The sequence below is a fragment of the Cyprinodon tularosa genome, unplaced genomic scaffold (assembly GCF_016077235.1).
Source record: "Cyprinodon tularosa strain WSP-4 unplaced genomic scaffold, ASM1607723v1 ctg1247, whole genome shotgun sequence".
Classification (NCBI taxonomy): Eukaryota; Metazoa; Chordata; class Actinopteri; order Cyprinodontiformes; family Cyprinodontidae; genus Cyprinodon; species Cyprinodon tularosa.
In genome coordinates this window covers 4,562-31,627 of record NW_024038056.1, presented here as the reverse complement: position 1 = coordinate 31,627, position 27,066 = coordinate 4,562, and the positions used below count along the sequence as shown (strand labels likewise).

General features: G+C 44.3%; 1 protein-coding gene across 1 annotated transcript; it reads right to left on the bottom strand.

The window, feature by feature from the left end:
* Positions 1-354: 354 nt before the first annotated feature.
* arhgap39 (Rho GTPase activating protein 39) lies at positions 355-26,364 on the bottom strand (the record flags this gene model as incomplete). Its single annotated transcript, XM_038276458.1, has 11 exons — positions 355-1,783; positions 4,051-4,220; positions 6,290-6,381; positions 6,673-6,872; positions 7,443-7,516; positions 8,068-8,281; positions 9,433-9,618; positions 10,449-10,613; positions 13,516-14,770; positions 25,499-25,915; positions 26,172-26,364. Coding segments are annotated over 11 exons (3,161 nt in total), but the record flags the coding sequence as incomplete, so codon positions are not given.
* Positions 26,365-27,066: the final 702 nt, after the last annotated feature.

Here is a 27,066-nt window from a genome sequence, read left to right as displayed (position 1 = left end):
GTCTGAACACAACAGAACCAGCTAACAGACCAAACAGGAGAGAAGATCAGGTCACCGACCCAGAGGGAGGTTGGTTTGGCCTTCAGCCGGTCATGGGTGACGATAACAAACACACAACAGACTATGTTTACGGTCCAGGACGTCAGAGCGAACCCTGAAATAAATAGCAATAAATTAAATCATTTATAAAAGACACGGTTAAAAAAACAAACTGTTAAATATAGAAAAGATCGGAACCAAACGGGTCGGTTTACTCAGACGGGACGGACAGATGGGCTGATCACTAGTGAGCTGATGGCCCCTCTGGGCCCACAGGTAGTGGGGGATGGGGGGGGGGGGGGGGGGGGGGGGGGGGGGGGTTGGTGGCAGTGTTGTCATCGTTGCTTGTCTGCGGTTCTGGGCGCACGGGTTCTAGTCAATGGACAGCACCGTTTGTTCAGAGGTTTCCTCCACAGAACCTGAAGCCGACCGTGGAGGCATAGGCATCAGCAACGAGTCGCCGGGAAGAACCCAGCCCCCGCAGGCCGGGTCAGATGAGCACCCCCCCATCAGACCAGCATACCCATAGTCGATACGCATGACGTCAGATTTACATACGTGGATGCTAGTCAGCATTCCCTGTTCATCCCTTTAATTGATCCCTTTAGTTTAGTACACTAAATACATTTTAAACTACGTCAGCGGGCGCATATCGCTTCGCTTTAGTCAGGCACTAAAAAACTATTTCAGGTCAGATACGGGAAGGTCATACACTTCAAAAAACACCAAAAGTAAGTAAGTAAATAGTTTTTTGTACATGACTAAAGGGATACACGCCTGTTGAGGTAGTTTAAAGTCTATTTTTCATACTAAATATACTTATAGTATATTAGACTATAGACTATGGTTATGCTGGTCTGACGTGTTGGGGATGCGTAGTGACTATGGTTATGCTGGTCTGACAGAACAGCGGCCTGCAGGCCATGGAGATGAAAGAATCAGGACCAAACTAGAAGCTGCTGAGATAGAATGAGGTTCTGGTTCAGAAAGCTCTAGAAACGTTACGAGGATGAGATCATGGATCATTTCAACCCGTTTAAAGGGATTTAACTCAAACACCTGAAGCTGCCCCCAACAGGAGCATCCAGAGCCCAGACGTCCAACCGAACCTCCTTTAGAACCGCCTCCACGCTGTGGTCCGTGTCCAGGACAGGCATGAGGCCATGTTCACTTCCTGCTTCACTGGTTGATCCATCCCACTGAGGAGCAGCAGGTGGCGCCCTGCTGCTCCTCAGTGGGATGGACTGGTTTGGCCGCCCGCCCCTCTGAACCATGGAGGAGGTTCCTGCAGCTGAATGTGGCTACATGGGATGTAAAGGCACACCCAGCACCGCCATGTTCCCACATCTCCAGTCTAAGGTTAGAGTTTCTGTAGGTGACATCACAGCCGCACCAACAGAAACACAAACAAAGCAGCCACGTTAGAACTAAGGCTGTTTCTGTCCTCACAAAGTAAACACGAATCCTCGGCAGCAACAGTTAATGATGGAGTCCTGCGCTGTGTGTGTGGGGGGGGTGATGGAGCAGGTTAAAGGCCTGGGGGGGGGGGCTATAAGATCCCGTCCATGAAGCTGGTGTCCAGCCGTTGGATGAGCACCCGGATGAAGGACATCTCCTTGCGGGTGTTCTCAAAGATCAACCTGGGATCGTCTGACTGGCAGCGCAGGCAGTTGGGGGCCATGACCATGGCCAGGTTGTTGACGTCCATCTTGGTAATGGAGACGTTGGCAGGTTGGGCAAACACCTGAAAGCAGAACAGAAGTCACTAAAGCTATTCCAGCATCTCAGCAAAGCTAAACTACAAACCATCATCTATGAAAACCCCGCCTCCCTGCAGGGGGAGGAGCTTAACGCCTAGGCAGCGCTATGAGACATATTTAGCAGTGAAAGGGAGCATCTGAAGGGGGGGGGGGGGGGGTTAGCTGATGGAGGCGTCCCAGTTTGGATGCAGTTTCCTACTGTAACTCCTGGGATCCTTCTTGTGGCCTTTAGAGTCTAAAGCTTCTACTAAAGTCAAGGTTTCAGTCAATCGTCCAGTTATAAAGCAACACCTCAGGCCAGATGCAGGTTAATGCTGAGGATCTGCATGAAGCGAAGCAAGAAAGGAATCATTGATCAATCAGTCCAAAACCAAAGCATCTTTTAAAGGCATTAATAGAGTTAATCTCTGTGGCTCTGGAAGTGAAACCAGCTTTCCATTTAACGACCTGTTACTGGACAGGAAGTCTCTGGCTGACTGCTTCTCTACTGTGTCGAGGAAAAGGTCCAACAGATTTAGCCCCTTTCACTCCTGATCAAAGCCAGCGGGGTCAAAAGTTCACACGTGTGTTACTTCAGTAGAAGTATAGATCCTGCAGTTTAAAAACACTTTGGTAAAAGTTGAAGTATCAACTTGACCTCTTTACTCCAGTAAAAGTGATTATTATTTTAGATAAAATAGAAATTTCCAAAAATGGCATCCTGTGCTATCAGAGGAGTTGACTCTGTATTCCTGTGCTATCCATCAGTAGTTAAAGGTCAAGGGTCAGCAAATGCTAATTCTGCCTGTTAAACAATGACAGCGTAATTGTTGCTGTCTGATCCGAAGCCAGCCTCATTTGGAGCTTTTAAACAGGATTTCCAAAAACTGATAATTTTTCTGCTGTATTACTATATTACCGTTTTTATATATATATATATATATATATAAAAACACTTTTACAATTTCATCTTTTTTTAAAGTGCAGCCTTGAAAAATAGTTACACACAAATATATATATGTATTTTTTTTTTTTTTAACTATCTTTCAAGGCTGCACTTTTAAAAAAGATGAAATTGTCCAGAGTGCTGTTTCCAAACAAATTTTCTTTTTGTTTTACACTGGTGTAAACAAAATGACAAATAAAATCTGTCTAATATAACAGATTTTTTAAGAATAAAAATCTAGCAGATGTGCATAATCAAAAAATAACAGAAATACAATTCTAGAGCAGTCAGTATTATAAGAAAGCCCACAATGTTTCTGAATAAATACATTATTGTATGAGTTAAGTTCTGATCCCTTTTTGTCTCTTTTCTTGTAATTTTGAAATGTCCCATGCTCCTGAATGCACCATAGCTGTCTGACGATCGTAAATGCATCTCACTGGTCTGTTTAGATGCGCATTTGATTTTCTGCTGAAGGCAAAGCTTTGCAGTTTCCAAACTCACGTCAGCATCACTGTTTATTGTTGTGTGTGAAAAACAAGAGACTAGAACAAATAAATCAGTCGCACCTTGGATAAAATCCTTGGATTTAATGTTGTTCATAACACCCGTACTTTTGTAAATTGATCTGCCAAATAACCGCAATTTATTCCCCACGAGAGCAATATTTAAACGTTTTTATATCATTAATGTAAAAACAATAGCTCCATTGGTCATATTTTAATCCCTTATCCTCGCTGATATGCAGCTGTACAGAGCGAGGCGCGCCCCCGCGACTGGGATGCATATCTAGCCAGGGATGCACTTTTCAGCATAACACCGGACCGCAGTCTGCTAATCCGTGACCTCTGCATTAAACCGAAACCAAGAGTTACTAGAAACGATTGATTTTAAAAATGTAAGGAATAGAAAGTACAGATACCTGTGTGAAAATGTAATGAGTAGAAGTCAGAAGAAGGAAGAGAAATAAGTAATTGAGTAAACTATAGATACCTAAAAAGTGTACTTAAGTACAGTAATGAAGTATTTGTACTTCGTTACGTGACACCTCTGACCAAAGTACATCACATTCACCCATTCATGTGTGTCTGAACGGGTGAATGTCTGACCTGCGGCTCTCTGACAGAAACCGGGCTGTCGTACACCAGCGCCCTCTGACCCCTCAGGCCCCTATGGTGGCTGCATTTCAGGCCCCTATGGTGGCTGCATTTCAGGCCCCTATGGTGGCTGCATTTCAGGCCCCTATGGTGGCTCCTATGGTGGCTGCATTTCCTCGCCGCTTCCTGACGGGAGGCGACCGATGGCGGCAGTAGGACCAGGCCTTACCTGCAGGAAGCGGATGAGGTAGCAGAGTACCAGCTTGTTGATGTGCGGCAGTCCCAGCACTACGTTGACGGCGGCCTCCGGGTTGTCATAGCTACTGATGCACTCCTCGTAGAACTCATGGGGGATCAGCGGCTCTTCCAGCTCGCGGTACCAGAGCTTCAGCAGAGAAGCTGGAAACCAAGCAGATGACAGAGCAGCTCGTTTGAAGGTGGAACGACGGAGCAAAGCCCTGATGATCCTCTGACCGTTTGGCTTTTACTCGCACTCACTTTGTCTGGGATTTTATACTGAACGGGTCTTAACTAGTTCTGTTTTTCGCATTTTCTCCAAAAGGTTCGGCCTTTTATAGCCGTTTTACATTAAGCTTGACGTTTCTACTCAGTGTCTCCTTCTGGAGTTCTGATCTATTTTATTTCATCTGTATAATAGTCCTACTCTAGTTCTACTTTAGCTGTAACCAGCTCTAGTCTAGCTCTACTGTAGTTCTAGTCTAGTTCTACTTTAGCTGTAGTCCAGCTCTAGTCTAGCTCTACTCTAGTTCTAGTCTAGTTCTACTTTAGCTGTAGTCCAGCTCTAGTCTAGCTCTACTCTAGTTCTAGTCTAGTTCTACTTTAGCTGTAGTCCAGCTCTAGTCTAGCTCTACTCTAGTTCTAGTCTAGTTCTACTTTAGCTGTAGTCCAGCTCTAGTCTAGCTCTACTCTAGTTCTAGTCTAGTTCTACTCCAGCTCTAGTCTAGCTCTAGACTAGTTCTACTCTAGCTGTAGCCTAGCTCTATTTTAGCTATAGTCTAGTTCTAGTCTAGCTCTACTCTAGTTCTAGTCTAGCTCTACTCTAGCTCTAGTCTAGTTCTACTCTAGCTCTAGTCTAGTTCTACTCTAGCTCTAGTCTAGCTCTACTCTAGTTCTAGTTTAGCTCTACTCTAGTTCTAGTCTAGCTCTACTCTGGCTCTAGTCTAGTTCTACTCTGGTTCTACTCTAGCGCTAGTCTAGCTCTACTCTGGTTCTAGTCTAGTTCTACTCTAGATCTAGTCTAGCTCTACACTAGTTCTAGTCTAGCTCTATTCTAGTTCTAGTCTAGTTTTAGTCAAGTTCTACTCTAGATCTACTTTGGTTCTAATCTAGTTCTACTTTAGCTCTACTCTAGTTCTAGTCTAGTTCTACTCCAGCTCTAGTCTAGCTCTAGACTAGTTCTACTCTAGCTGTAGCCTAGCTCTATTGTAGCTATAGTCTAGTTCTACTCTAGCTCTACTCTAGTTCTAGTCTAGCTCTACTCTAGCTCTAGTCTAGTTTTAGTCTAGTTCTAATCTAGCTCTAGTCTAGCTCTACTCTAGTTCTAGTTTAGCTCTACTCTACCGCTAGTCTAGCTCTACTATGGTTCTAGTCTAGTTCTACTCTAGATCTAGTCTAGCTCTACACTAGTTCTAGTCTAGCTCTATTCTAGTTCTAGTCTAGTTCTACTCTAGCTCTAGTCTAGTTCTAGTCTAGTTCTACTCTGGCTCTAGTCTAGTTCTACTCTAGCTCTAGTCTAGTTCTAGTCTAGTTCTACTCTGGCTCTAGTCTAGTTCTACTCTAGCGCTAGTCTAGCTCTATTTTGGTCCTAGTCTAGTTCTACTCTGGTTCTAGTCTAGTTCTACTCTAGATCTAGTCTAGCTCTACACTAGTTCTAGTCTAGCTCTATTCTAGTTCTAGTCTAGTTTTAGTCTAGTTCTACTCTAGATCTACTTTGGTTCTAATCTAGTTCTACTCTAGCTCTAGTCTAGTTCTACTCTAGCTCTAGTCTAGCTCTACTCTAGTTTTAGTCTAGCTCTAGTCTAGTTGCAGTCTTGCTCTACTATAGCCCTAGTCTAGTTCTACTCTAGCTCTAGTCTAGTTCTAGTCTAGCTCTACTCTAGTTTTAGTCAAGCTTTAGTCTAGCTCTAGTCTAATTGCAGTCTTGCTCTACTATAGCCCTAGTCTAGTTCTAGGCTGAATTGGAATTCATGGGCTGCGTCCTCTGAAGGTCAGATTCGATTACGTCATAGCGCGGCGCCGAGGTTCTGGTGGGATTCCAAGACTCCTCGTTATGCGGCCTTAAAATGCAAACTGAACCTGCCGAGCGGGTCCGCCCCATTCTAAAGGGGTGGACCCGCCGTCTGTAGAAGTTATTGACCTGGCGGGGTCAATCGGGTGTCACCCTGAGGCTCCCATCATTACCGCCGTCAGGAGCCCGCTCACGGTGTGGCTTTACGGGGTGTGATCACCTGGGATGTGTGGGTCCTCCAGTCCTGTGGGGATTTTCCACTGATCCACCTGCAGCTTCAGGGCGTTGACCTCATCGATGTCTCCTGGTACCCTGGAGGTCAGAGGAAGAAAACGATGACCGACTCTCAGAAGACGACTTACGGCATAAGAAACTGAATCTAGAAAGTTTTTATTTGATGGGAAAGTTTTAAGGCCCAATCAGAACCAGACAACCATCTTTGCAGCTAAAGCTGATGATGATGTCACAAACCTAGAGAACACAGTAATGACTTGATGTCCTGCCCTTCAGGTAATAAACCCGTCCGACTCTTCATGAACATCGGTCCAAACACCTTTCCAGATCCTTCCGTCCATTTTCTCCTCTGTTGTGCTCTTTTCTTACCTGAAAATGCCTTCGGTTTGGTCTCCGTTTAGACCCAGAACCTCCTCAGAGAGCCGGGTCTGGACCCAGGGCAGCTGGCGGTCTGGATATCGCTCCTTCTGTAGCGCCATCACCTCCTCTAACGAAGAGCCGAACATAGAGGGACTAAAAATGGCATTTCTGGCGTGCTGGATCTCCTCCAGGGAGGGCTTCTGTAGGCCCTGATGACACAGAACACCTTTGGGTCACATGGGCTCCAGATTAACACAGAACTAACAGCTAAAACTCACAACTAAACAATCAACGGGAGCATCTTCAGGTCAGAGGGAACCAACCAGAGGAGAAAAACACAGCAGACTTTAGGAAGAGCAGACCTCACAGCAGGAAAGTTGTGGTTTTGATTCTTAACTGAGGATGAGATTGCTGCCCACAGACACCGGCGTATTGGGATTACCACCAAATAAAGATAAACAAGCATATTTTACGATACATGCGGTTCTTGAACGTCCCACACTGGGACAGAATTGGCCAATAGAGCGCTGAACGGTTGCTGCTGCATTTTGCAGGTTTGTGCTGTGAAAAGGACCTTTTGTTTCATTGATATTTGCAGGTTATCCAGAGTTCTAATAAAAATAAAATAAATAAGCTCCTGGTCAATGAAAATAGGCTAAACAATGCACCTGATGAGCCTAAAATACGGTCATTATTCATGTTTGTTGTAATCATGATGCAATAGCTCATTAATGCTGTTTTCCTTTGGAAATGTGGAGGTAAGGTTAACCCGTTCTTACCTTCTTGGCTCCAGTCAGTGCAGCTTTCATCAGTTTCCTGTAGCAATATTTAGCGTAGCAGCTGATGGCGACTCCTGGAACGCATGAAGACAATGTAGCAAAACTCTGATGGATCATTTTAACATGAACTGAACTATGTGTGATTTCCTTCCAACACAGAAAGCCTCATGCAACATTTTCCTATTCTTGTAAAATTGTTCTTGTCTGGATTTTCCTGAAGGAGATCTACTGTTCAATAAACCTGGTTTATTAAACACTAGATCTCTGTCAGGATAGTTAAGGTCAATCTGTTTGATAAACAGATTAAGCTAAAGGTCAGTAAGATAAGGTATAATCATGCATTCATGATTATAGACGTTTGTCTTTCCCTATAAAATAAATAAAATGACATCAAATGATTTGAGCTTTTCAATCTGACTTTCAATAAGTTGATATTTTCTTTAAAAAGTTTGAAAGTCCAATGTGTGTGTGATCGTATAGAGGATGCCTAGATGGAAGCCATCCTCTGCATGAACACTCGTAAACAGCGATGTTTGTTTGGACGCTCAATGAAGATAGAGACATACAGACAAAGGCTATGGGTAGATATGGGATGTGGCGTGAATGTCCAGGAACGATTCGTTACCCTTGGTGTCATTAAGCGGGTCCATGTGTCTGTAGATGTATCCCTCCAGGTAGGCATGGAAACGGGGAGTTGGGGGGAAGAAGGCTAGGCAGATGGCCATTAGCTCCCACCCACGCTCTAGGCTATCGTATCTGAAGTTCTCTGTAGTTTGACGGCACAGCTGGATGTAGAGCTCATCACGCAGACCTTGGTTACTCCACCCCCGGACCACCACCTGAAAGAGAGACAGAAAGCGTAGATGTGTGGTCTTAGAGTGGGGCTAAAGGATTGTCGCCTGTAAAGAGTTGCAGGCAGGCCTCTATTTCTATTTGATCAAAACAAGATACTAGGTTCATTTATTGAATAAGTACAGTTACCATAGCGGTACACAGAACGTTATTCAGACATCTTCCAGCAGCTGCTATTTTTCTGCAGAATGGAATCTTGGCCAAACTGACTTGTGAAACAAAGTAAAAAAAAAAAAAAATTAAAGGAAACTGTTCTGCCATCACAGCGAAATTTTATTTGAGGCAGGCTGAGTGGAAGCAGGCTACCAGTATCGTATATTTCAAGGGAAATTCAGAACAACGAAGGCCAACGAAATTCTGTCATTGTAACGCTGCCTGGTTACCACCAGACCTACCGGTGATCACGTGTCTTTCGAATCAGAACGATTGTGTGGCTGGTTCTCCTCCTGCAGCAGTGTGTCGCAGTGAGCTTGATGCAAACATTTTTGATTTATGCTCAATACTGAAGCGTGGTCTGCGCTACACGCTGTGGGTCTACATACGGCCGAGGCAGGAGGAAGTGGGGGCGAGTATTCGGACAACGGACGGACATGACGGCTAAAATGTGCGGAGATCCAGGTGGAAAAAGGGTCCCAGCGTTCTGGCGCACCTCGATCTTCTAGCTGGTCAAACTTCACGAGTTGTTTTCCACAATTTCGGTCATAAAAACAAAACAATCCGGCCTCCTGTCTGCGGCACTGTCTGCACTAAGGACGGGACTTCCCATGCTAACGGCTTGGATTCGTTAGCAAACACTGCCCCCCTGTGGTACTTGTATGTTACCATTACAAGTTGTTGAGGACTGCCCAGGAACATTGTGGTTCTAATTATAGCCCCGGCCTGTATTTACCTCCACCGACTGCCAGACAGGCCATTACTAGAGACCCGGATGCTAATGGAATACAGGCCAATATTAGAGGATTTACGGTATGTTTGAAAGTTCCCTTTTCGTTCATATCTCAAGCCGTTTTCTCATCAATCAATCTCTTCAGCTTAGCAGGTGAGATGTCAAGCATGCATGTTGTAAGAGAATGAAAAAGAGATGGAGATGATCTACTTCATTCTGCTCTCCACATTTAGAAGTGTACTGCATACCAACCTCCAGAGCCAGAGCCAGGGGGTCCGCTTTGGAGCGACGGTCTCCCATAAAGGTCTGAATGAGTTTGAAGATGTCCACAGCCTCCTTCTTCACGGCGCGGTCTGTGGTCACAATCATTGGCTTCTTGATGGGCTCGCTGCTCCAGGCCAGCATGTTGGCGATGGAAACTTTCCTCCTGAACAAACCCTTTGGCAGAAAGACAGACTGCGGTTAGTCTGATCCACGACCAGCCTCTGCTTCACAGGAAAACTCATTAATATCACTGTAGGAGAGAAAAGACCTGTTAGACAACCCCCCCCCCCCAAACACCAGACATCATTCAGACTGTGTTTTTAGGCTAAATCTGGTCGGTTCATCATAGTCTGGATTTAGTCCAAAAATCGTTGTTGAAAACTGGGCCATGTTTGGTTGGTCTGATTTGGGAACAGTTTAGTCTAATAATGATAATAGACGTTGAGAAGACGTTACAAACCCAGTTTTCAACGTCTTTTCAACAATCTAAAAATTGCGGCTTTTCACCTTTCACACTTCAACCAAATGCAGACATCGATCGGACGTAAATCATGTCGTCTTTTCAATATCTTTTCAGCCATAGAAATGACACATCTGGAAACAGAAGCAAACGGGGAGAAACATGAAGAATTTTGTTTTTCTTTCTTGGCTTTCTAATGAGGAGGACACTTCTTCTCTGTCTCCCTCCCATCTGTCTATCCTGCTTTCCTCTGTGTCTTGTCTTCTCTAGCAGCCTTTCCTCACATACAGTATCTTCCCAAAACCTACACATTGAGTTATAGATCTGGTCTCTCAATGCAGTTGATCCCATTTAGTCTACAGGAATTCAGAGTAAGGGGGAACTCTGCTGTCCAGGGTTCTGGCAGAGGAGTATGTAGACCAGACCTGACCAAAACCATGTAGACGTGCTTATTGGCGCACAGATAGAGTGAAGAAACACCAGAAAAGGGTTGGAGTTATCATCAGGACAAAGACTGAGGTGTTTGCTTTCCTTTCTGAAGTACCTGTGTGTGTTTATTGAAGTGCTTGGATGCCCAGTTCTCGATGTCAGTCTCTGATGACGGCTTTCTCAGGCTGAACTCTGTGAAAATGCCGCAGCTGGCACTTGGCATCATGTTCCTCGCATTTCGACTGGCTTCAAACTGGGCACAGGCTCCGAGGTCCTCCGACTATTGGCAACAAAGACAGAGGAAGGTGGACAGCGGCGTCACTTTTGACCATATAAAACCTGCAGCAGTAAGGTTATTCCTCAGCCAGAGGGAAGTGAGTGCAAAACACACACCACAGCAAAAGACAGTCATGGCCTTTAGTGTTCAAACTAATATCAAGCAAACATGATGGAAAATTGAAAGAAGAGGCCTGACCAAACAGGAAGGAGTTTTCATGCACCTTGAGACTTTAAGATCAGAGTAAAAATGCCTTTCACTCAGATTGATTCACAGCATTAATGGTTAAAAAGCTGCAGAGATACATCAAGCATTGTTTTATATTTAGCTTTTGAAGAATACTTGCTACGTAACTTGAGCAAGATGACTAAACCAAAGGTCAAAAAGCAATCAGCCTCTTGATGAGGCCGACTCCGCTCCTTCTAAGCTAACCTATCTGACTCTATAGCAGGTCTATAGACCTGGACAACAGCGAGCAAAGTTCCTCAAGGTCTTTGTGGAGAACCTGCGGTCGGCTCCAGGGGTTGGAAATGCTGCCTCTGATCATGATTATTGCCTTTCTCATGTATAAAAAACCTGCTCTGTACTACAGGCAGATAACGAGCTGCTCTGACTAAAAGCTTTGGATTTGGAGGGTCAGTCTAGACGGATGGTTTTGTCTAAATTTTACCCTGAACTTTTGGGCCACTGGATGTCGATGGAGCATTCCACCTGGATGACCACATTCCCGGAGAGGGGGATCAGCCTCCAAGTACCTTAACGCAGACGCAGCGGTTTCCCGCTGCGTCTGCGTTAGCAAGGCGACACACATCTTCCCTGACTTTCCTCCAGAGGCGGTAAATGATGCCAATCTTTCAAGATGTGTGTAAACGCCTAATGGAGGCTCGAGGCTGTGGTCAAACTTTTTCTGGGATCTCTATATCTGATATTCCGTTCGGATCCTGTTCTTCTCAGGGCTAATATGACTTTTTTTTTCAAATACTATACATTTATTTGCTTGAGAAATTGGTGTTGCCATTACTTTAGACCATTTAGTTGGCGATGGTCATGGAAACCGTTTGCTATTGCTATCAGGAATGAGCCTTGCATTGTCCAACTGGGAAACAATAATCATGATGTTTCTTTCCATGCGGATGATGTTGGGTTTTTTTACTGTCAAACCCTGAGTGTTCTGGTCCTGTTCCATTTGATCTGGTTAGGGGAAATCTATGAAGAGTGAATTCATGGCTCTGACTGCAAATGTCCACATAGAAGAATTTGCTAAAAATTCTTCTGCATTTACTGAAACTTTTGCCAAAAAAAGTCCTAAATTCATTATGTTAAGAGTAGAAAATAAAAAAAAGGACCTTGAGAAATGAAAGGCTTCCCATTCCGATGGTGGGCCACATACATGCAAGCGGAATCGCTTCTCTCCCTGGATTTTTGTATCTCTACCCAAATATAACATCTTTTTTTCAACTAGTTGACTCAGTGCTGTTGTCTTTTCTTGGTCTTTTTAGGCTCATAGAATATTAAAAATGAATCTGTGTACGTCTGAACTTGAGTGTTGAATGGGCTCGCCATGTTTTCAATATTATTATTGGGTTGGAGATGCTAGAGGTTTAGTTTCTTAGGGTAAAAGAAGGCAATGCTGGTAGTCCTAGAGAGAAGTCAGGCTGAGAATAACCTACATCAGTAGTTTTATAGTTTTGATCATGGGTAACTTATCATAGGTACAGTAGGCTTGTGCGATATATATCGAATATACACACAATAGTTAAAATGACTCTATCGCAACCATCGAATACAAATTAGCATGATGCACTTTAAATACATCATAAAGCCCTCCTCCAAACAGGATCATTTTCTCGCACACTACAGCAACCAGCAAACTAAATGTGGCGACAGCAGGTGTTTCAGCTGAGCGATATACGGCAGCGGTTTGGATTTCACGCTGTGGACGTGAAATCATTGCTGCAAAATGTACCAGTACAAATTTATTCCAGCACCTAGAAAGTCATCGGCTGCAGAATGAAGATTGTTAAACTCTGCATGTCAGCGTCTCCCCGCTCACCAATTAAAACCATCAACCAATCAGATGTGAAGCCGATGGCGTCGGCCTCGTCTGAAAAATCAATCCCATATGAGAGAAACAGGAAAGGATGGAGGGAAATCAGACGCTATTTATGACGTTATTTAATAGTTTATTAGATGCTCTAATAGCTGTGATGTGATGTTCACAGGTTTTACAGCCGTTTCCTAAACTTGGAAATGTTCTAAATTTTTCATCTAATAGATTGGAGATGCTCTGATGATGAGCTAATATTTAGACAGTATTTCCACTTTTGTTTTTATAATTTGAGATCATTTGTTTTTCATTCTGCATTTTTTTATTCTGCACAAAAAAAGCCTTTTTTATTTTCCATTTTTTATTATTGTGTTTTTGCTTTGTTTGTTTGCTGGGATCTTTTTAAAGGTTTAATTCTGACACCCAAAGACAGCATGTGGCAGAAAAGCTTTGAGCTGATTAAAATAAAATGTTTTAAATTTTTAACTGAAAGTTGGAATGGGTCTCTCCACGGCTCCCTTCCTGTCAGACCCATTAAATTGCTGCTGAATTGCTGCGTAGTTAGACTAGAATAGATCTGTGCTCTATCTCAGTTGGAGCTACGCTCCCCCCTGCAGGAAATCATCCCCACTGACTTTTAATGAGCGCTAAACCCCACGACCTCTGAGGCCTGATTCTCTGGGCTTTATTCAGCTCTCATCTGGTCTGGTTCTCCTGTAAAGGTATCTGATCTTCAGAAGTCAACGCTGATCCACTAAGTAAAAAACTGATGGTTTATTAGAACACCTCAGCACTCTGAACATTTTCTATCTAACAGCTTTTTGTTTCCCTCTACCCACCCAGGGGAGGCAGCGGTACCTGTGAGGGGTGCAGGTACGGCTCCGGGGAGGCCAGGTTGGTCTGAACAGAGAGGCTCTTCTCCAGCAGGGCCTGAGGGAAGCCCAGACGGTCAAAGGTGCTCCGTTTCCAGTGGTGGCAGTCGCTCTGGGCCAGGGCCTCGTCCTCACTGAATGCTCTGACCACCGGCCCGGGCAGGGGCAGCGGCACCGCTCCATCGCTTTCATATCCGTCTTTGGAGCCGCCGCCTTGGGTGACCCCTCCTCCCTGACCCGAGTCCCAGCTGCTCCTCTGCCTCATCATCTGCTGGGCCTCCCAGGCCAGCCGGGCCTGGGCCAGCATCACCTCTGAGCCTGTCCCCGGCAGCTCCTCCTTCCCGCAGCGCCCCAACTCCTGCGGGAGGGATGGTTTGCGGCTCTTACGTTTGCGGTTTCCAGTGGGAGAGAAAGCGGCCGACCCGGCTGTAGAGGAAGAGGAGGTCCATGACAACGAGTCTTCATACACAAACCTCTGGCCTCCCTCCCCCCCATCGCCGCGGTAGTCCAGGACTTGGCGGGGATCTCTAATGAGAGACTGACTATGCTGTAGGGTATAGGACCCCCCATATGGACCCCCGAAGCCTCCGTTGCTGCCGTAACGCTGCAGGCGGTCGGTGGTCTTGAAGCGCGGACTGGAGGAGGACTGCTCCACATACACCAGCTGCTTGACGTACTCCTTCCCTACAGGACTGTACTCCAGACTCTGGGTTTTTTCTGGACATTTCTGCCGGGTCAGAACCAGCTGTCCATAGGACGACTGGCTCTGCTTGGGGGAATGATAGAAGGGGCCCGGGGACTTCCTGGACGGCGACTTGTTTGGACCGTAGAGGGAAGACGAGTCTGATAGGTTCATATCAGTAGGAGGCTCTTCGTAGATCGGGGGGGGCTTATAGTCTGATGGAGGCTCCTCATACAGCGGGGGCTCATAGGCGTAGCGGGGTGACGGGGGCTGGGACTCGGAGGACGGACGGCGCTGGGTTCCACCGCCACCCAGCTCTGCCCGCTTCAGATAGGGAGACTGGCGACGGTCAGAGTAGAGAGCCGGGGAGCCGTTGGGTTCTGAGGGGGGGTTTCCTCCTGACGAATGGCGATTTCTCAGGGTACCGCCCCCTCCAGGGGTCGGGGATTCACAGGGCGAGTAGCCATTTCCCTGATGAGCCAAAAAGCTTGGCTCTCTGTCGGTCACCTTGATGAGCATCCGCTCCTTTGTTCCCGTGTTCCAGCGGAATGAGGAGGTCCTGGATGAGGGTCAGAAAAACAAACCCAGATCACTAAAGGCAGCAGTGACTACAGAGAGAGAGCATGTCAGCCAAACCCGGAGCTACAGAAGGTCCAATAAAACTGTAAATGCAGGAGTTAGGACCCACACATTGGTGACCAGAGATAACCCATAACTACCATTACAATGACCCCCAGTGAGACCCGCCATGACTCCAAAAACACTAACTTTTATGTAGCGTCTCGCTGGAATCGTCCACATTTCCTCCTCCACTGATTCCCTGAGGAACATCTGGCTGAAAAGATCCATCCTTTCATCACTGTGTGAATGTCCTCTGGGGCAAAACACCTCCTCAGCATGACACTGTCAGCACCCTACCTACAGCCAGGACGGTCAGTGGATTCATTCGTAAAAGACTGAGATAAAATCACTGACGGAGGAGGAAATATTCTAAATTATTTAAGGCAAAAAACAAAACAGGAATTAAATATAAATTAAATAAATCTAGTGAAAAATGTAAAAAGTTTGTAGATTTTAAAGGGAAATGCAGTCATGGTGGTTGTGTGGGGTGAGAGGCAGAAAGAGACCAGTAATACTTCAGAGGCAAAGTTATGGAGACTAAAGGGGTCGTTTTTACCTTCATATGAAGTTCAAAACCAAAGCTGTCTCCAACTATTAATGATTGTGACAAAATCTCCCAGTTTTACCAAAGAAACTTCAAAAACATAGAAGCTTGTGCAAAAAACCATATTATTTATATTGAACATAACCATTGGGTCAGGAAGATTAAGGTTTGTCTGCTGTCTGACACTACAGGTGCTGGTCATAAAATTAGAATATCATGAAAAAGTAGATTGATTTCAGTAATTCCATTTAAAAAGTGAAACTTGTATATTATATTCATACATTACATACAAACTCATATATTTCAGATGTTTATTTTGTTTAATTTTGATGATTACAAATGACAACAAATGAAAATCTCAAATTCATCATATCAGAAAATTAGAATATTACTGAAGACCAATAAAAACAAAGGATTTATAGAAATGTTGGCCAACTGAAAAGTATGAACATGAAAAGTATGAGCATGTACAGCACTCAGTATTTAGTTGGGCCTCCTTTGGCCTGTATTACTGCAGCAATGCGGCGTGGCATGGAGTCGATCAGTCTGTGGCACTGCTCAGGTGTTATGATAGCCCAGGTTGCTCTAATAGTGGCTTTTAGCTCTTCTGAATTGTTGGGTCTGGTGTATTGCATCTTCTTCTTCACAATACCCCATAGATTTTCTATGGGGTTAAGGTCAGGAGAGTTTGCTGGCCAATTAAGAACAGGGATACCATGGTCCTTCAACCAGGTACTGGTAGCTTTGGCACTGTGTGCAGGTGCCAAGTCCTGTTGGAAAATGAAATCTGCATCTCCAAAAAGTTGGTCAGCTGCAGGAAGCATGAAGTGCTCTAAAACTTCCTGGTATGTGGCTGCGTTGACCCTGGACCTCAGAAAACACAATGGACCAACACCAGCAGATGACATGGCACCCCAAACCATCACTGACTGTGGAAACTTTACACTGGACTTCAAGCAACGTGGATGAAGTGCCTCTCTTCTTTTCCTCCAGACTCTGGGACCTTGATTTCCAAAGGAAATGCAAAATTTACTTTCATCAGAGAACATGACTTTGGACCACTCACCAGCAGTCCAGTCCTGTTTCTCTTTAGACGCTTCTGACGCTGTCTGTGGTTCAAGAGTGGCTTGACACAAGGAATGCGACAGCAGAAACCCATGTCTTTCATACGTCTGTGTGTGGTGGTTCTTGAAGCACTCACTCCAGCTGCAGTCCACTCTTTGTGAATCTCCCCCACATTTTTGAAGGGGTTTTGTTTCACAATCCTCTCCAGGGTGCGGTTATCTCTCTTGCTTGTACACTTTTTTCGACCACATCTTTTCCTTCCCTTCGCCTCTCTATTAATGTGCTTGGACACTGAGCTCTGTGAACAGCCAGCCTCTTTAGCGATGACCTTTTGTGTCTTGCCCTCCTTGTGCAAGGTGTCGATGGTCGTCTTTTGGACAACTGTCAAGTCAGCAGTCTTCCCCATGATTGTGTAGCCTATAGAACTAGACTGAAAGACAATTTAAAGGCTTTTGCAGGTGGTTTGAGTTAATTAGCTGATTAGAGTGTGGCACCAGGGGCCATCAATTTTGAACCTTTTCACAATATTCTAATTTTCTGATATGATGAATTTGAGATTTTCATTTGTTGTCATTTGTAATCATCAAAATTAAACAAAATAAACATCTGAAATATATGAGTTTGTATGTAATGTATGAATATAATATACAAGTTTCACTTTTTAAATGGAATTACTGAAATCAATCTACTTTTTCATGATATTCTAATTTTATGACCAGCACCTGTAGAGCAAAGCGTCCCCAAGCCCAAGAGAGTATCGCAGACAAAGGCGTAAATATCGGTAAGCAGAGACAGCAGTAGCTTAGGGGCCCCGTCACTGACACCTGGTGGGCCCCTACGCAATTGTGGACTAGGACGTTTCTTTGCAGGTGTAATGGTGCGAAAAATTCCTTTTAAACCCACCTGATACTGAAGTGAAAAACCACATCGGACCATATTTATACCCCGACACATGGCAGATTTCACCATGATGGTGGGCCGTTTCAACACGACACCAATAGCAAAGCAGACACTTTTAATTACTATGTTAATAACTGTATAGTTCATTAGACGGTTGATAAAAAAATACACTCATATAAAATGTTTCAAACTGCAATAAAGATCTTAAAAGAACAATGTATTTGAGTATTTTATTTTTTAAACTACAACTTGGAATTATGGGTAATCCAGATAGTAGATTAAAACCATAACCGTTACGTACGATGTGTTAGCGACGATGGAGACCAAAAAGAGGAACTTAAGCAGATTCCAGAAGAGAAAAAGCAAAGAAGATAAAACTAATTTTACAGCAGAATATAGTAAAGTTTATCCATGTCTAGTGAAGGTGAAGAATTATGAAATGAAGTGTGTTTGTACGGGGCACGTTTCGGGTCGGTTGTCTGCGGCAGCAGGGGTGGGTGGGGGGGGGTGATGGGTTGTTGTACTTCTTATGGGGCCCACCCACACCAGAGCCTCCCTGATGTGTGTTTACTGTTCAGTAAAGACTAAGCTAAACAGGTGAACCGCAACATGTCTGACCTGTTGTTTACATATTTTCATCCCAAATTCTTCAAGATAAACTTTGGTTCTCAAATATAAAAGCGATGCTAAACTGTGATATCATTGCATCTCAGTGATTGTTTGTCTTTTTTTTTGTCCATAGTCGCTTAGTTTAGTTGAGTTTCACCAGTTTATTCAAGAGTTTAAATTAAATATGTTTGACCTGGAGCTGAATATTTTTAATAAACTCTTATTAAAAATACCCCAGTGGGCCTCAGCAGATGGCCGCTCACACTGAGCCTGGTTCTGCTGGAGGTTTCTTCCTGTTCAAAGGGAGTTTTTCCTCTCCACTGTCGCTGTAAGCATGCTTAGTGTGACGGATTGCTAACGAGTCAATGGCTCTGTTTGAAAACCTGGGCTGCATCCTCCAAGGACGCGGCCTACCTAGACTGGATCCTTCAAAGTCCTTGAAAATAAGGAGACCGGAAGAGTTTTGGCTGTGAATTCAAACAGGTCTACCCTTCACCGGGTTTTACCGCCATAGGCTATGTTGCTTAGCAACAGTGATAGTTGACACGCAAAGCAGGAAAAGAATGAATACCGAGGTTTTCAAAACTGTTTCTTTCTTTCTTTTTTATTAAGTGGAATAAAGGTTCCAACCACCGGGAGCAGGAACCAATCAAATGTAATGATAGAAACCTTAGTCAGTTAAATAACCTGCTGCTGTCATTCTGCACATCTCTGATGTTGCTGCTATTTTCAAATATCCATTATTGTAAAAATGTCCGTAGCTGCATGTTGGTTATTTATTCTCCAGTTTTATATTGTTAAAACACTTTACAGTATTTTATTGTTTATATTTTAACTCTTCCCTATCATGTTATTCTTATACATTTTTCTAAGGTCCTCATCTGTGTGACCATTTTCAATAATCTTTCTGCTGCTGTAAATTTGCCCATTGTGGGACAATAAAGGGATTTTCTATTCTATAAAAGGGTTAGAAATATATAAGTAAATCTAAACAATGTATTTATAAAAAAATATATCTGCAAAATCTCTAATATTCAAAAACAAAAATTTCTTAGTTAAGCATATTGTGCAAAACAGCAATAAAAAGATAAAACTCCTATCAGATTTATAGTCCCCACCCTGCAGATATATTAGAATCTGTCCTTAAATTCCAGCCAAACCCATTTACACAGTAACAGATTAAAACCTTTAGATAAACCAAACATTACCGCCACATATCTGACTCTATAACCATTAAAACAACTATTTTTCATTAATCTCAGAGGGAACTATTCACTGACTGGATTATATTAAACTGAACTTCCAATTTTCACCACTGTTCGGCGCCAAGTAACCTTTCCTCTGATCACGGCTTGCTTGGTCTCGCAATGAATCCTGGGATATCCAAGGATAGAGAGGATACATCGGACCTGTCCTTCAAATCGGGCTAAAAGAAGGACGCATTTTAAGGCCGCATAACGAGGACTCTTGGAATCCGACCAGACCTCGGCGCCTCGCTATGACGTAATCGGCCTTTGAATCCGGCCTTCTGAGGACGCATCCTAGGATTTCGAACAGAGTCAATGAGTCGATGCAATCAGCTGGTTTTCCTTAGATAGAAAACTTTGAATCAATCTGACTGGATGATCTGGTGAACTGGAAAGTGACCTGAGATGACATGATGTGAATTGGAGCTATAGAAATAAACTGAATTAAATTATATTTTGAATGGAAGTTGTGAATTTCCCTGTAGGGGAGCGGCGGCCTAGTGGTTAGGGCATAGAGCTTGGAATCCTGAGGTTCTGATTTCAAGCCCCACTTGCACAGCCTCCACTCTGGGTCCATGAGCAAAAGGATGTTGAACCCCATACTGCTCCCCGGGCACGGCACAATGGCAGCCTATTGCATACCCAAGGGGATGGGTTAAATGCACAGAGTTAATTTCGCTGCTCTTTACTTGTGACAGTGGAATAACAATAATGGCAGGGGAAAAAAATCCTGTTAAATCATGTCTTTTCCACCAGGCTCTTTAAAACAGTAATTATCAAACCATTATTTGATTAAAAAAAGAGTAAAAGAGCAACTTGGACAGGCTGCTACTGCAGAACTACAGGCCCATCTCAAACCTTCCGTCATCAGTAAGAAAATGTTGAAAAAGCTGTGATTCAGCAATGAAACACCTTCAGAATAATGACCAGGCTAGCAGCCTGTGTTATTGTGAATAGTCCAAAACCTACCAAACTAGGTATGTTTCTTAGGATTGTGTACGGTTAGGGTTAGGGTTAACCCTAAACCAGTTATGTACAGTTTAAAACGTACCCCAGAATAGCTAGCTAAAGTAACAGTGGTTCAATGGCCTATAGTAGTTTCCTCCACAGTGCTGTAGAAGACTCATTGAAACGTTACAGTCCTTTGGCACCAAATCAGCAGGCCTCTCGGTGTCTGAAGGTCTTACCTCCCCTCAAAGCTCATAAGCAGCCCTGTTCACTTGGCCTGAACCAAGGATCAGTCTGAGTCTGCATGGCAGAATATCTGTTTTTTTAGTAGAACACTGGCTGGTATTCAAGCAGCAGATAATACAGTCTAATCCCTGCTTTCATGCTGAGCACAGGGGGCTGCCTGTCCTGGGGTCTGGGTCTACCTCAGCAGGTCAAACCGAACAGAAATGCCCAAAACCATTCTATCACAACCGTTAAACATTTTCCACTTTTATCAGAATCACTAACACTGGAAATAAGATGGGTTTGCTGAGTATGCAACAGAGCCATGCTTCTTCAGACCTTCTTCTCAGTACACAGGTCTACCAACAGGCCAACTGGTCTCACTGGATGGGGAACAAGAGATGAACTGGGTGCACTGGGAGGACTGTGAAATTGATTGCTTCATGGCCATCCTGCATTCTGAGCACTGTCACTGAAGAGTCCTTTGGGCGAAGCCTCAATGGTGGCACTGTGAACAGGGCCCGTCTGAAGAGGGGAACATGTTTAGTGTGAGACGAGGAGAAGCGAGGGAAGGTTTAGGGCTGCACTGTGATGTGCCCTTTATAATTATCACAAACTGCCCCCCTTCAGGCATCAATGACCTTTTGTCCTAAACCCATTGGGTTCCTAAGCTTCTAGGGCCAATTGGTGAACTTTGGTTTCACTTATCATTTAGAAAACATTTTTCTTGCTATCTTTATTTATTCGGCCACCATTAGTTTGGATTATTGTAAATTGAGACAAAAACCCCCATAAAGAGCGAGATGTGTGGCTGATGTTACAGCTTCTACTTCATAGATGCTTGCCTTGGTCTCACAGAGGGCGATGGCTGGGACCAGAGACCTTACAGCTAGCTTAGCATAGCCTAGCTTAGCCAAGGGAGCAGAGAATCCCTGGTAGTCAGACCACAGTCGGATCTTCTCAGAATTGTTTTTACTCCTCTACAACACCAGATGTTGTTCCAGAACTTTATCACTTTGGGCCACTAGGTGCTGACTCAGCAATGCCAGTGGACAGGGGGGTATTTAGAGTGGCTCTCTCCAGAGGCGCGAGTCTAATGCTACGTTCACACCTAAAGCAGCAGGAGCAGCAGGTTTACATGGAAATGGTTGATGCAAATCAAGGCGCAGCAACACGTCACGCAGCGCATCGTAAGCCTCTGACGCGCTGCGGGACGCACTGCAAACGCAGCAGCTGCTGGAGCTGGAAAAATGTAGCTGCTGGACGCGCCACAACAACCAATCAGAGAAGCTGATCTGGGAGCACAGCAATGATTATGCAGAGCGCTACGATCACTCCTCTGAAACTGTTTATTAACATCTAAATTAAAGTTAGTTAAGCATAAAATGTAGAAACCTGCCAGCAGAATAACCACCTTCCAGCAGCTGCTGCTGGGGATTCCCAGTGACAGCGCAGCGCCGGTATGTGGGGGTCTGAGCAGCTCCCACAGAGAAATAATCTTTGAAGGCAGGATGGTAATCTGGATGAACTGACTGCACAGACCATGTTTTCAGGAGGACTTTCTCACTTCAACATAGATTCTAACTACTTTCTACCCGCTGATCACAGCTAATATAGTCGCCATTGTTCCAGGCAAAGACTTAGTTTCATCCAGATCATTTCTTTGTGGTTGGACTCGGTGCTGCCCCAACTTGTTGCTCACCACATACCAAAATAAATAGTTTTTCAAGATGATGCAAAGTTAAATGTGACGCTGTTACCATTAGTTATAAAACTAAAATGAAGTCTAAGGAAGTTATCATCCAGAATTGTAGAAAAATGTTCCTTTAATAGGGTAGAGCAGAAAAGATTCTGGCCTTAACAGTTTTTCCTGCATTACTTTTACTTTAAGTAATTTTTTTAATGGTTATTTTACACTTTTACTGGAGTAAAAAGCTGAAAAAGTGTTTTTAAACAGTAGGATTTATACTTGAGTAATAAAGATGAATACTTTTCACATCTATGACCAGAAGTGGCAGGAAATCCAATATTTGTAAGAGGAGCATAACTTAAACTTAGTTTTATCTGAGTAAAAGCAGAAGTAACAAAGAAAGTATTCATAGAAATAGCAGAGATAAAATGGCATAATGCAACAAAGCTTGTGTATTAACAGGATGTCTCACTTTAACATAAACTGTTATGAAGAACATCAATTAGTCATTGTTCTTGTTATTTATTGCCAGGTGCATTACACAGCCCTGCTGATTAACCTGTAAACAAATTAAAACGAAATTATAATACTTAGTATTTTACACCTTTCAAATTAACACAAACTAAATAAACAAAACAAAACATAGATATAAGCCTACTAATTATAAGCGTACTATTCACCCTTTAAACACTTTTTAATATTAAAAACATCAGTATTAGACATGCTGTTAACAAAGCTAGCATGCCGCTAAGTAGCTGCTACTTGCTAGCATCTTTATTAGCACAAAGGTATTTTTTACCCAAAAACGCATGGAGAACAAAAACAAATCTTTCTTTAGCTTAGAACATTTAACATAGACTCTCTACGTTGGGCAATACTAAAAAGTAATCTTATATTTAGTTTCATGGTTAATTTTAGCTTGCTTGTTTAGGCTAACGGCAGCATAAGCTTTAGTTCCAGTTTGCTTTTCATTATTCTAATAATGCCAAAAGGAAGCATAGGTTCTCAGGGTCGGTAGAGTCCCAAGAAACTTCACTAAAGTGAGAGTAGTGTCTGTAAGTTGCTTTGACTCTGACTACTTTCCATTATTGTGATTAATAGGGAACGAACGCTGCCCAGATCAGAACAGGGCTGATTACCGTGCAATAGTACGATGAACTGTTCTCACTTTGCAAACATGGAATAAAGTGCCGACTGAATGAAATCCATCAATCTCCATTTATTTAACTGGAGTGAATAGCTGAATATTTTTTTCCTACGACATAGCAGTACTCCCCGGATTATTTTAACAACACTTCACCTGGAATAAGAGAGGAATTTTCAGCTTGAAATTTTTCCTGACCTATCCCATTAATGTTCTAGAACATAAGTTGAGAAAAACATTCTGCCCACTAGATGTCCAGAAGAAAACAGCAGGAAGTCTTAAGACGGCAGAAACAAAGGAAGGCTCTGAAATGTGAGAATAAGAACAACCTTCATTTTTCTTGTGGAGGAGGAAGTGACCACAAAAATGAGATTAACCAGGAATGGGGCGGGACAGGAGGACAGGAAAAGTATTTTACTCCTTGGATGGGATGGGGAAGAAATCTACCTTATCCCCAAACCCCCCCCCTAGGAAACTAAGAAAGAAACCATCTATCTCTGAAGGAATCACAATAGCTCCCTGTCAGTGTTCAGGATGTTGATTCAGATCTAAGAAATGAGGATTTATACCTGGAACTATGCTAAATGCTAAAGCGGTGATTGATTTGCCAGCATCGTGAAGATCCTGGTTCTGGACTTCAGCTCAGCTCAGACAGAACGCCTCTGATGTCATCAGTCTAAGCCCCTCCCCTCAGGGCTGCGTCCCCAGGTTCACCACCGATCACATGGTGAAGTTTGCAGACGACACCACGGTGGTGGGCCTCATCAGAGACGACAACGACCTGGACTACAGAGAGGAGGTGTAGCAGCTGGTGGAGCAGAGATAACAGCCTGATCCTGAAGGTGGAGAAGACCAAGGAGATCATGGTGGACTTCAGGAAGAAGCGGCCTAACCACGCTCCACTGCTCATCAACAGCTCAGCTGTAGAGGTGGTCATTCATCACAGACACCCTCACCTGGACTGGAAACACCACCTCACTGGTCCAAAGGGCCCAGAAGCGCTTGGACTTCCTGCCCCCCCCATCCTCCCCCCCATAGAGAGCGTTCTGAGCAGCTGTCTCACTGTGTGGTGTGGAGGCTGCAGCGCCTCAGACTGGAAGAAGGTGAGAACAGCAGAGAGGATCATGGGGGCTCCTCTTCCCTCCATTAAAGACATTTCATCCCAGCGCTGCGTGTCCCGTGACATCATCAATGACCCCTCACCCCCCCACCATGGACTGTTCTCTCTGCTGCCCTCTGGGAAGAGGCTTCCCAGCATTCAATGCAGGACCAGCAGGTTCTGCAGCAGCTTCTTCCCCACCGCCATCACACTGATCAACTGATGGATAAACTCTGCATCACACTGATGACACCAAACCAACAATACTGCATCAATGTGTTTTTCTCCCACAATGTTTATATTTGATCACTGCTGCACTTAAAGGAATGGAAGCTGTACAAAAGGAAATGTGCACAAAAATGCACAAAAAGGTTGTCTAAGTTTATCTCCTTGAACTGAGGACAAACTCCATGATTGTCTATTTTTGTCCCCCAGAGATGATAATAGGTTTGAAGAGACAGGATGCTTTCACCTTGTGTTCAGTCATCTACTTAATGTATTACCTGCAGAAAAGCCATTAACAGCACAATGTGACCCCGGTAATAACCAGACCATAGGAGCTGAACACTGCAGCAACTGACAGGACACAAAGATTAGTGAGTGCAAAGGATGAGGACAGCAGGACACTGAGGACAGCAGGACACTGAGGACAGCAGCAGATGTAGGAGGTTCAGAGGGAAAGAAGTCGACCTCGGCTACAGCTGATGAGGAAACGAGCCTGGAGAAGGAATCCAAGGTCAGACAGTCCCTCTGGATATAACTTTTATTAACAAATCTGGTAAAACATGCTAACATCTAACAGACAGACCTAGATGTGTGGAGGTGTGTTACAGGCCTCCTCAGCACCTCCTGGAGGAGCAGCAGGAGGTAACTCATCACACACGTCATTAGCTGTGAGAGATGGAGCTGCTCTCTGCTCTGTTTCATCTTAGTTCATCTTTGGACGTCACCCTGCTGTGCATCTAGGCTGCTACTATCTATGTTCCATTGTGTTTATTTCAATCCAGTTTATTTCTGGAGCTCTGATTCACAACATCTGGCAGAAAAACTTATCAGACTTTCTGGTTTCAAACATTAAAACCCTAATGATGATGGCGGGAGGAGGAGCCCTATCTGCTGGGTTTTCTGTCTGAGGAAAGCAGGATTAACCCAGAGCTGATGGACGCTGCAGGGATCCTCAGAGACGCTGCCTTACCGCTCAGCCTCTTCTTTGCAGCCCGGCTTCTCACCCAGCTCCTGGTCAAGGGAGGAGGACGTGCTTCCTTCTCGGCTCACCGCGCTGTTACGCCCCGGGCTGTTGTCCACGGACCCTCTCCCTTCCCCAGCAGCGGCGGAGCGCGGGGCGGCGGTGTCTGTGTGCTGCTTCAAGGTCTGAAGCTTGGCCAGCGGGATTATGTCACAGCCTTGAGGCCTGTGCCAGACCGTTCTCTGGGTGGAGGCATTGTAGTAGTAGAAGCGGGAGGTGTTGGGGTCAAACAGTTCCCACCACTGGTTTTCACCAGTCCGCTTGATGCACACTCCCTGCGGGGGGTCCCAGACGCACTCGCCCGTCAGCAGGTTGGCATACATGCGCTCCCGTGTGCGTGGTTCAATGATCTCCACCCACTCCAACCTGCAGAACGACAGAGAGGATCAGATCAACCATAGATATCAAATCGATCTAAACCAAGATATTCACTTGACTTTTCATTATTTAGGACAAACCAATTCAGTTCTTTGGTCTTGGTGCCACTTATGCCTGATTATACTAGACTTCAGAGTGTCACTGAAAGACGCTTTTTCTGCACCGTCCCTTTGACCTGACAGTTCCCCCGTTTGAGAGAGTTTCAGAGGTACTTAGGAAAGGAGGTGGGAAACAAGACACTAACAGCATGGATAGGCTGCAGAACTCAACAACTGGCCAGACATCGCATTGTGGATCCTTGTCTGCATGAGGGGACGGCACACACAGCACCGGGCCAAGGCAGTCAAAGCTGTTGAGTTTCCCCAGTTTGAGGTCAGAGGTCAGAGTGGAACAGATGTACTTCCACACAGACCAGATCACTACTACCAAACCACACACTGCAGGATATTTTAGCACCTCTCAGAACGGGAAAGATTTCCATGATTATCTGGCAGTGTGAATCCGCCAGCTGAGGTCAGGTGAGTGGAGGCAGGGACACATTTAAAACATGGAGGACAGGTATTCCCTGATGACCAACGTTGAAGCCAGAAGAAGATAATTCAAGGCATATATCTAATGGGCATTAGGACCCAGAGGGCAGCCCCTAAACCTCTGCTGACACACCTGTGGACTAGGGGTGGAACGGTTCACAAAATCCACGGTTCGGTTCTGTTCACGTTTTCGAGGTCACGGTTTTCGGTTCGGTTCGGTATATGTTGATTGTTAGGAAAATCTACTATGTCTTGTAAAGTACAACGCGTGTGTATAAACCCTGTGAACATTTAATTTAATATGTCATATTTTAAAAAAATCCCAGTCATCATCATCCAGCAGATGTTCAGTTTCTGCCCAAATATTTTCTTTCTGTGGATTTTTGTAACAGGAACTAGAAAAAGCTGTTTCGTAGAAACAGCAAAGTGGGAATGCTTTTTTTGCTGAATGAAAAAAGCTGAAATTAACTGCATAACATATGAAAATGTGATAGGAAGTCATCAGAAACTTCAAACTGCAGAAAACAATTGAATCATCTGAAGATTGTGTAGGGTAGAATCATTTGGCAGTAAAATGGCAGAAACAAACTCATCTTAAAAGCAGCACAG